Here is an 11,750-nt window from a genome sequence, read left to right as displayed (position 1 = left end):
TTAACACGAAACTGATGCTCTGCATTAACTGAATGTTTTCAATGCTGACTTTTAAAGAAAAGCACAGGAAATAAGCATCTCATGGATTAGTTGGAAATATTAAACATTAGTTACACGGCATTATTTCAAAGGTTGCTGAAAGAAGTTGGCATAAAAACACTACACCATCTTTTGATCTTTTTCTAAGACTAAAATCTGATCAACAAAACTAAAATATCGCATTCACAGGAGTCTTTTACATATTCACAGGAAATATTTTTGAAAGTATTTCAAAAGTGATAAAGTTTGCAGGGAATTAAAGAAACATTCCTTGCAGGATATTTGGTCCTGTCCAAAACTTTTGTAAGACATTTGGTGCATCAGACATTTGGTCCATGCCAAAAGGTCCTTGAAATTTGGTCCTATCTAAAATGTCCATGAGATATTTGGTCCATGCCACACAATTTTGAACAGGACCAAATATCAAGGACCTTTTGGTGTGGACCAAGATGTCTCCTTGGGCGTTTTGGACAGGACCAAATATCTGCTAGCCAGAATATTTTATAAAAAGGTATTCATGAGAAGATTGTACTATTAGAAATACCATCATTCCTAGGCATATATATTTTGAAATCTGCTATTTTCCTATAATCCATGATGCAAAATGTAGTATTCCACTTTGAGAAAGGATCTCAATATTTAAGTAATGAAAAAATTGCTGGTTGTATAAAGCAAGCAACTCTGTTTCTCCTCACTCACACTGTAGTTGCAGAATCACTTCTCCACAATTCTGGGCTGTGGGCAGGTGGTGGTAGTGTCCAGTATACTTCTATCTTTAAGTTTCTCTGTTTCCCACCTTCATATGGTTGATGGTCTTTAAAGAATTAAGGCATATACCACATTTCCTTGTCCATTCATCGGTTACTGACATTTAGGATTCTGTCCACATACCGGCTATTATGAATAATGTTGCAATGATCATGGTTGTGCAGATATCTCTTTGAGATCCAGAGTTCAATTTTTTGGATAAATACCCAGAAGTGAGGTGGCTGGATCCTATGGTAGCTCTATCTTTAATTTCTTGAGGAATGTCCATACTGTTTTTCACAGCTGCTACACCATTTTGCATTCCCGCCAATGACGTAGAGGGTTCCAATTTCTCCACATCCTCACCAAGACTTGTTGCCTTTTGTTTTGTTTTGTTTTTTAATAATAGACACCTTTGAACTTTAAAAATGAGGGCAATCTTTCAGTAAACAACATGGATGAATCTTAGGTACGAGACGCTAAGTGAAATAAGCCAGTCACAGAAGGACAAATACTGCATGATTCCACTTATATGAGGAAACTCATAGAGGCAGAGAGCAGAACGGTGGTTGCCAGGGGTTGGGCGGGGAGGGGGCGGGGCGAGGAAAATGGGGAGTTCCTATCAACGAGTATAAAGTTTCAGTTATGCAAGATGAATACATTCTAGAGATCTGTTGTACAATTCTGTGCCTGTAGTTAAAAATATTGTATTGTACACTGAAGAATCTGTTAAGAGGGCAGATCGCACGTTAAGGGTTCTTCCCAACATAAAATCAAAATTAAAAATTAGTGCATAGGCTTCTATTCAAAGCAACACCAGTAGATCGGAAAAAATCTTTTTGCAATCCAAAAAATGATCACAGAATGTCAAGCTCACATAATGCGGCCAAGCTTAGGGTTATTAGTCAAGCTAAGTAACCCTAGCTGCTGTTGCACTAACAGCCTCCAAATCTCGGTGGCTTAAAAAAAAAGATTAGATCCTGTTCAGGTCACAGCCACCTGTTGATGAGGGGAGGGGGGTTTCTCTGCAGCTGCCCCAGGTGGTGACTCAGGGATCCAGGCTATTTCATTACCATCATGGCATCACCATTCCTTAGGACCATTCTCAGAGTCCTTACCTGGATATTCTGCATTCTGCAGCTACAAACAGAGGATGGTGCGGGGAACTTCCGGCCAGGCCTGAGTGTCTCTATGGTCCCAAAGATAAAAGAAGTGGGATATGTCTTCTTGCCCAATACCCATTGCAATGAAACCATACGTAAGAGCTTCACATGTTTCTGCTTCACATGCAGTTACTGAGGGGCCCTGCCCTCTAGCGAATATGTCATATCTTCGTGTGTGACTTAGTTTTGCACCCTGTGTTAAATTTAGACAACATAAATTTTGACAGGCAATTCACAGTTCATATTTATAATAATATATTCATCGGAAATTGGGCCTTCAGAAAAACACCACCATCCCTCAGCACAGGTAATACAGTTTGAAACCTGAGATCCTCATATAACCAGGGAGGCCAATTTTATATCCCAGACCACCATATGAAAGTCATTATGTTTGCTCATTGGGTAAACCATACAATCTGCCTTTTTTAAAAAAATTGCAGTGTAGCTGATCTACAATATTGTGTATTTCAGCTGTACAACAAAGTAACTCATATATATATATATATATATATATATATATATATATATATTCAGATTATTTTCCATTATAGGTTATTACAATATATTGAATATCATTTCCTGTGGTGTATAGTAAATGCTTGTTTTTTATCTGTTTTGTATATAGTGGTGTGTATCTGTTAATCCCAAACTCCTAATTGAATCCTACCCCTCCCTTTCCCCTTTGGTAACCATATTTCTATGTCTGTGAGTCTATTTCTGTTTTGAATATATTATACATTCATTTGACAATCAGCTTCTTTGAAGATGGGTAAGATAAACAGCAGTACCGTGAGAGGTCATTTAGAGGATCTGAACTTCATGAGGAGAACCGCCTTTAGGGCAAACATTTGAGGCTCTCCTAGATGTAAGGTCCACTGGGTTCTCAGAAAACTGAGAAATTGCTTCATGACAATACTTCCTTCGCATGAACACACGGGTCGTTTTCAAGTTGCTTGTGTTCGAATTAGGTAAGTGGACGTTTCCTTAATTGAAAAGGCTCCTCTAACATAATATTTGACACTCTTAAATACTGGTAAGTTACGATCACTTAGCTCGGAGCCCATCACACAAAGAGATGGTAGGAAGTGATGTCAGCTAGAGGCAAGTGTAGCAACACAGACCCAGTGCGTGGCATCGGAACACCAAGGATGGCCAGGGCACCCACACTGTCCTGACTGAGGCCAGGACAGCCCAGATGGATGGGAGGTGGGGGGAGACAGGCAGCTATAGTTTACGGGGCACTTGGTCATTGACATCACATCTGACATCCTCTGAGGGCCAAAGAGGAGGTGACGAAGCTTGGCGTGTATTGCACAGGAGCCTGTGCAAAGCAACATCTTTCATCCACGCACACCTCTCCCTACTATGACCCACGGGTCAGCCCGCCTCCCGACGGGCGTGGTTTAGCTTTTATGCAGGATGGCTGGGTCAGTGGGAGCTCATCTGAGCCCCGGCATCACTGCATTCCTTCCTTGTTCTCATGGCTTCAGCGGTTTAGTCTGACTCCGCTTCTGCCTTCCCAGGGAACCCAGTCGAAAGGTACAGAAGAGAGGGCAAGGTTTGTCGTATCAAAATTTAGACTCTTCTCTGCCCCAAACATCTGTTGAGCAAAGAAGCTGCTTCATCTGGGTCCAGGACCGGTTAAGACCTCCAAGGCCCAGGAAGGAAACATATGCATAAGATTCAAGATAAAGACAGGTTACATAAAAACATAAACCATATGAAAACACACAAGAATTCTATTTTACGACTGCGTTGGTACATGTGTGTCTATGATCTTCAACCCCAAATGTTCAGGTTTTTTTTCTGACGTTAAAAGACATTAGACATTTTTTTGTGAGCCCCTGAAAAGAGGCTGTGTGCGTGATGGATAATTTGGCCCTTGCCCTGCCCTCTAATCATGAAAGTCAGGGGCTATTTATTTCTTACCCATCTCTATACTTCCTACCCCTCCCCGGAGCCTCAGACATTCCGTAAGTATTTGCTGAACTAAAACCCATATTCCCCATCAATTAACATCATGCCCCAAACACAGGAAACACTCCGCACGCTTGCTGAATTGAGTCCTGTGGGAAAGCACGGCACGAGAGCACAGAATGTTGAATTGCCAAGGAAAATTTTATTTTAATTTTGCATTAACATCAGGACAAGGTTCTGGGAAACCCGCACAGAGGCAATCACTTCACAGGTCGCATTGTTCAGACAGATGCCAAATACTTTTCCCGCTTCTTTACCCTTCACTGGATGTCCTTCAGGGCTACCTGAAATCTGTTTCCTTTCTTTAATCCTTAATTACCTCGATGTGTAGGTTGTGATTTTGCTTTTCATGCAGTGACACTGACATCATCAAATAATGCCCTGTCTATAGGTTAGTGTTTGCTTAGCCTTTAACATCTACGAAATGCTAGAAATACAAAGTTTTTTTAAAAAGAATTTGTTTAAACCTTCAAAACCCACTAAGGTTTGCACATACAACTCAGGAGGTCACACCGATGGGAATTCCAATTTCCTGCTGTACATTCCAAGCAAAACTTTCAGATGGTAAGCGGTCTGAAGTCTATGGTAATGATGATTATGACAAATAAACCTGATTTTCAAATACCGTGACACATAAGGGTGATCCAAGTTATTTTGAGGCAAATACTTTAAAGCTCATTGTAGCTCCAGAGGTATATGTATTCTTCATTGGCTGTTACCATTGTACAGATTAAGCAATTAATTCTATACAAAGCTATGTATTCACATCATCTATAAAACTCCTTCAAGTTATTTCACCCTCAAACACATGTTCTTACATCATAAAATGTTTTGTAAAAGTCCATCTGCATTGAGTATGTTCAACTCTGAGTAAACGTGATCATCTTCAAACGTAAGTTCCTAACAGTGGCTTTATATAGTTTTTGTATGATAATAGCAATAATCCTAACACGTTAGTAACATGCTGGTGCATTCTTTCATGAGACTATTTCCTAAAACAATATGACAGATTTTTGGCCATTTCTGGAATGAGAAATCCCCATTAAAAGAAAGAATCCTGTTTGTTTTCCAACTTTAAACCATTCCCAGGGAGTGGGCAGGGGGTGGGGGTGGGGGCGGGAATCATTTCTCTTTTTTAAGAAAAAGAAAGATTAAAATCTGAAATAGTAGACCTTAAAGAGGAGCTGGGGACATGCTGCTGGATCTTAGAAGTTCTTCAGTGGAGACAAACAGAGGAAATCAGAGTCCCCTGTCAGAAAGCCTGAGCCACCCTGTACACATTCTCTCCAAAGTGCCCGGAGGGGTCAGGGTACCTGGTGGGGTGGGGTATTCCATTGACCTGCACTCTTGTGGGATCGAGAAAACCCTGAGCCAAGAGCAGATGTTCAGACGTGTTCCCGAAAGAGGTGAATGGGAGGCAGATGGACCACAGCTGAGGACGGATCAGTAAAGGCATCCGCATGATATTGTTGGAGGATGTTCAGTGCCTGAAGGTGACCTAAGTGCTCCCTGCACAGGTGAATTCTTTCCTCAGGAGGGGCTGGTGGCTCAGACGTTGGAACTCTCTCCAGCTGTGCCCCTAACCCCCAGTCTCCGACGTGACCTGGTTACGCCTCGTCCTGCGTTACTGAGGTTGCAGGAAATGGAATTCAAACAAAACTGCGCATCTCATGGTGGAGGCATAGATATTTCTTAGCCACAGGATCAGACCACCCAAAACACAAGTACGGACACGAACCACCTTCTCTCTTCATTAAATTCTGCAAGAACGCAAGATGTCACGGTCATGGGTATGGGTCGTGGATGGACTGCTTGTGTCTCTCTCCCCCCATGAAATATCGCAATTTTACATGCCAAAAATTCTGAATTCTGTTAGAAAGGATTCCAGGGACTGCAGCATCACTGAAGTGGCCTTTGAGTTCAGAACCTCCGTTCACCAAAGAAACAGCAGAACCCAAGTAGAAATGCTGCAAATTATGGGATGCAAATCCGTACAGGAGAGATTTGTCTTGGCATTACTGTTGCTGAGGGATTTCACCGAAAGGCTGTAGCACAAACAGAGCTGTGACCCTCTATTGTTTTTACTTAAATAGTGATAAGCTTCTAAATACTGTAAACTTCTCGAAGAAACTGTATATATATAAACATATATATCATGAATAGTATTTCATATTATTGCAAATAATACTGACAGTAATTGCCTTCCAATAACCAAATTGGAACTTACCATCATCCATGATGGGTCAAGATGGTCTTTTACTCATTATAACGTTGCATGTGTTAGGTTTAGTAAACACTCTTTAAATTTTATTCTCTTTTTCGTGATGCGCTATAAGGGGAATCCCAGTGGCCACAGCGTCACATCAGCTTGTGGAGTAAGTGATGCCTTACGTTGTGGATCACACGCATTGGCTGAGAGATGAACAGGTTACCTGTGCAACTTCCTGCTCTCCGTCTGCACTGGTGTTGGCCAGACTCATTGAAATCCCGCCTACCGCATTCATATAACGTTGGCCTTGGAAGACGTGACTAACGTCTATGCCTCTGTTTATGGCAAACCCTGATTTTTTCCCCAGGGCGTAAATGTGGGGTTTTGATGGAGCCTCCAGGTGAGAAGACAGAGAGAAGGGATCTGAGTCCCGGGGTGGGAGCTGCCAGCGCTGGCTTCACCCAGTGCCACCCCCCACACTCGTCTGTGATGCAGCAGGTGGGGTGGCCCCAGGCGCCCCCAGACGCAGGTGGCTAACGGCTCCCTCTCCCATCCTGCTTCTCCCGGTCGCACTGGCAAGACAGGCCTGACGATGAGCAACACATCTGAAGCCACGGCTTCCAGATAAGGTTGCCCAGCGACAGCTGATTGGGGACGTCCCGCAGGGTCTCAGCGTGCCGGGCTGCCGCTTCCTGCATGGTCCCCAGGATCTCCCGGAACCGGGGCTCTGACGTTGGAGTTAACGGGTTTCTCTCCCTGGGGTCTTGGGAGATGTCAAAGAGCAGAGGCGGGTCGTGGTAGGTGACGTATTGCCCGTGACAGAAACACACGTGGGTGGCAAAGCATCCGTTGGCGCCCTCGGGGAAGAACTTGGGTGTGAAGAAAAAGGCTTTCCAGATGGACGTGCCTGTGGTTGACAAGGACAGAAGTGGGTTTCGTGGGGACAGGGTCATCAGAGTCACCTCCAAAGAGAACATGCACAGAAAGCACCCTGCCGTGCGCTGCAAGAAGGCAGAGACCTACCACTCGATTATGCACGGAATGGATTTCTCATGCTTAAGGCTCAAAAGGGTAAGAGACATAGCTTAAAAAAAAAAAAAACACCATGCATTGCTGTTTAACTGCGACAGAACAAGAGACGAAGCTGATTATGCAATAGCTGTTAGGATGCAAATTTAACCATATTACAACTTTGGCATTTCCTCCTTAATCCATCTCTCTCTCTCTCCCTCTCTCTTTCTCTCTCTCTCCCCCACCCCGCCCCTCTTCCTCTCTCTCCCTCTTCCATCTTTTTCCCAACCCCTAATTTCTTGGGAGAAGCTGGTGAGAAAGGAAAAAAGCTTACTAATTGTTTGAGCAGAGAACTCTAAGCGGACTGTCACAGTTCAGTCTCATAAACTTTACAGCTTGCAGCTGCAGTGGGGCAGGCACTCAGCAAATACACACTGACTAACAGATTCTAAGCTCCGAGCTCTGACCCTTTTTGTTCTCCAACTTCAAGATGCTAAGCTTCGCAGCCTGTGTTTCTGTTTAAAACAAAGTAGAGGGAAGAGGGAGGCTCGATGCTAATATGTACGTGAGATGGTAAAACGTGACACACACACACATACACATATACACACGTGTACACATACATACAGCCATCAGGAACCATCTGAAACACGCTAGGACCTCAGCTAACATTTTATTTCCTCCCTTTTAAGAAAGCCCAGACGCATCCCATCCAGCATTTAGTGAGGCTGGGCGTGAGGATGGGGAGAAATTGCAGCTGGGTTACAGAAATGATCTTTTGGGGATGAAGAAAATGTTCTGATATTAGATTTGACTATAGTTGTAGAACTCTAAACATTTACTAAAAATGGTTGAATTGGAATTCTATGCTCTATATGTGATACCTTAATAAAGGTGCTAAAAATTCCAAATTGACCCCAGAGTAGGATGGTTACACAGTTTTTAAAATGTAACTTCTGTGTTCCATTAAACACCCAATATTGACATTTTTAGAAAAAAATTAATTTACAAACAAATAATTGTGAAATGTTTGATTTCCTGTTTATCCTACAATGTTATGACTTTCTGAAAGCTGACTACTAATCACACATGCTCTGACAGAGGTCTAAAAACTGTTTCCTGGGTAGAAAAAGGTGGCAGATCAAAACAGAGTTAACACGTATGAACCAAGCAGAATTAGGTGCAGACCGAAAAAGTCCTTCTTTGCTTTATCCTTTCAGCTTTTTTATATAAAACCATAGGGACTGTCCCACTAGAAAGCATCACACACCTATTTAATTCACTTTGATCATTTGTTTGCCATGGAGATGGTGATTTTGTAGTTATAGGTATCGAGTGGCCCATGGATCCAAATGCAAAAGAAATTAATGGAATTAACAGAAAACAATTGTCATGGGTCCCACCTTCTCCCCAAACAGCCCCTGACCTCAGACAAGCATATTCAAAGGTGAGTAAGCCTCTCTGGTTTGGGGAAGACCCAGTCAGCACAGACAAGCAATGTGCACATGGCCTAGATGAATATACTAAAGAGATCCACAACGGGGAACCTGCCGTCCGTCGCGTAGTTGATGCTGGGAGAGATGGCACTTACTGGCTGTGTTGCTTTACACAACTTACAGGTCAAAACCTGCCTTCTAAAGATGAATTCAGGCTGCGAGGCTGCAGGAAGAATTCCAGGGCCTGCTTTCCCTCTCCAGCAGAAGATAAAGAGGAAGCGGGTTACCTTCAGATTCTTTCCGTCCCCCCACCTCACTCCCCTTGACCCCTAGATCTCCTTCAGAAGCCTTTTCGGCAGCGAGAAGCTGCAGCCACTTAGAATCTGTCCTTCATCAGGGTCAGCAGGGCCGAGGCTGTTACAGACAGAGGCATGGGGAAGCAAGCCTCTTCCGCTCTGGCCCAAAAGCTGCAAATCTGGTGGCTGTTTTGAACTTGACATTCGAGTCCAGTCTTGGTGTGCTTAAAACCCCAAGAGAGTACAGGCTCCTGGAACAAATTCATTTAAGGGCCTGCCCTACCCGCTTGCTTTTGAAAGCCATGCAAGCAGATTCCGTCACTAGCCACCTGTGCTCTGTCCTGCCCAGGTGTGAACAGACGGGCGGGCAGGTTTAAGGACCAGTCAGTAAATAAACCTCAAGCATCCTCACAGGGAGCAGCCGTGGTATGGCAATGTAGCTCGGACAAGTGCAGAATGAAGAATTAATTTTTCTGAAGATTTGCTGGGTAAGCTATAGGGGTCTTTGACTTTTTATAGCGCAATTTGGACTTTTTAAACTTTTTATAAAAAGATACATTGAGTATTCTCTGTATTATTTCTTTAGACCACTTTGGAGTTGCTCAAATGAGAGAAACTGGGCTGCATTTTATTGCATGTAGGTGTATAAGATACGAAGCCTTACTTCAGGGTCTGTTCTGTTGCTCACCAAGAACCCAGGAATCGACATTGTCAAAGGTGTCATTTCAACAGAAAAAAAGTAAATCAGTAGATCATGTGATAAAACAGGTGGCACCTGGTGTTACCTTATATTTCTAATAGGTATATTTATTCCTGTTTACCAAAATTATTTTAATAATGTATTTCATCCTGGATTTCTCCATATACTACTAAAAAAATGTTGAGTTAAAAAAGTGTTTTTCTCTATTGTTAAAATTCCAGTTCACTCTGAACAAAGGTTGCTTCTGTCTCACCTCTGTCACAGATAAATATTTTGACCACCACGGGACCTTAATCTTTCTTACAATTGAGGCCCACTGACCAGAGGAAGCAATTATTACATTTTCTAGGGAGAATGCAGGAAAATTAAATGGAACATTTTTTCAAAAAAATAGTCTAAGTAGTGATGGGAACAATAATTCGACTTAGGTTTAAAATACGCTCCAAAAATTTAAGAGAAATAATTGTGACTATTAGAGGACAAAGATGTCAGTGACATACAGTTAGAGGGCTGCTTTGTCAAGGTCATAGAAAATGCTGTGGAGATCACTACCTACCTATGAAACCCATTTTTATGCAAAATCACCACTGGAAAAAAACTGAGTGGATTCATGAGAAAAGAAAGTTTACAGTCCTTTGACAAAAAGGCAAATAGAGTTTAAGTGAGAAAAACTTGACTCCTAAGCTAGACCCTGAACTCAGCACCTTCCAAGTGTAATCCTAAAACAGCGATTTCATCCAAATTAAAATAAGCAGTGGGTTCCTGGGATTTCTTGGGGATGTGAGCGGCGTGAGAGCCCCGGACAGGAACAGCTGTTGTGATTTTGATCACTTCCAGGGACTCAGCCACCAGAAAAGGTTCAGCAGTCCGTGGACAGAGAAACCCCAAGCCTGAGCACACAGGGTCCCCAGGAACAGAAACAGAGAGAATGCAAAGCCCGTTTTTTCTGTCCATGCGGCTCTGGAACCACCTTCTGCAGATATGAGATGCTTAGTCCTGCCTAACAGATACGAGTCCGCTTTGCAAAGTGCTTTTCCCTTCATGCGAGGATTCTTGTCGGTCTGGAGCCATGACCAGCATCAAAGGGAGACATCCTTTGTCTCTGAGCTCAGAAGTGTTTCCTGTCTTGGTGGCTAGTTGACTGCGATCTGCTTGAACTCTCCTCCCCTTTCTGATGGCTCTGACAGTGTGGGTTCCAATCCCAGCTCTGCGATTTCCTAGCTGTGGGATGCTGGGCGTGGCTGTTAACCCCTCAGGGCCACAGCTCCTTTTCTGATAAGTGAGGATAATAATAGTACCGGCCTCGGGGTTTTGCTTTGGGGGTTAACAATCCATCCCCTCGTGTAAAGCTCTCAGAACAATGCCAGGTGCATAGTAATAACCACCTTTGCGTTAGCTTTGAATATAAAGCTGCCGTCAATCTAAGACAAAAACACTAGTTTCTTTATGCTCTTAAACCTGTTGCCACTGTAATACGAGTCTTAAGACACCTTCCCCCCCTCCTAAGGATTCTTAAAGAATACGGACAACAAAATTTAAATGGCTTCAACACCCTGGCTCCTAATTTATCACTCAGATTCAGACATCCTTTGATGAATGCTGTTGGAACAGCTAGTCTTGGCAAGGTTTATTTTGGATGCTTGCAGGATTCCACGTACATACAGAAGCCACCCAGAGTCATTGGGGTTTTCGGTCTTAGCAATGTTTCCCACCACATAGCGCCATCTTGGAGTCCTTCAAGAAGTATTTCAAAGACTGTTGTGTTTTCCCACTGTGAGCGGCCCATACCACCCCCCTGGGACCCTCAGCTTGCCCCCTTAGTAATGCTGATCTCATCTCCTGGACGGACGTCTGAAAATCCACCCCAAGGTCCCCACGCTCACGGCGACCTCCTTGCTTCCATGATGCCCCCCAACCGCGTTCCCCTGTCCTGAGCCAGCCACCCGACATCAATGCCACATTCTTGTCTTAGACCCAAAGATCCTAGGATGTGGGCCCACATGGAGCCACCTAGGGCACCAGTGTGTTCACACACGCTCCCAGAGAAGTGCGGACCCAAGGGCTCTTGTTCTTGACCCCTGAGACTCGTGTCTACCCATTCTCTGTAGCCCAGACCCTCAATGACCCAGCACTGGGCTCATGGATGATAGACCCAGTTCTGCCAGCTTCCTG

The 11,750-nt window shown here is 43.6% G+C and overlaps 1 protein-coding gene across 4 annotated transcripts in view; it reads right to left on the bottom strand.

Annotated features, from left to right (window-relative positions):
* Positions 1 to 4,048: 4,048 nt before the first annotated feature.
* STS (steroid sulfatase) overlaps positions 4,049 to 11,750 on the bottom strand; it is a 182,944-nt gene continuing 175,242 nt past the window's right edge. For all 4 annotated transcript variants that reach the window (XM_068532747.1, XM_068532744.1, XM_068532748.1 and 1 more), the window contains one exon: positions 4,049 to 7,042. In XM_068532747.1, coding sequence (XP_068388848.1) covers positions 6,669 to 7,042 — 374 coding nt within the window. In that variant the 3' untranslated portion in view covers positions 4,049 to 6,668. The remainder of the gene's footprint in view (positions 7,043 to 11,750) is intronic.

Source organism: Eschrichtius robustus, chromosome X (assembly GCF_028021215.1).
Source record: "Eschrichtius robustus isolate mEscRob2 chromosome X, mEscRob2.pri, whole genome shotgun sequence".
NCBI classification, from domain to species: Eukaryota; Metazoa; Chordata; class Mammalia; order Artiodactyla; family Eschrichtiidae; genus Eschrichtius; species Eschrichtius robustus.
The sequence above is the reverse complement of the archived record's forward strand: the minus strand, read 5'-3'. Positions and strand labels throughout refer to the sequence as shown.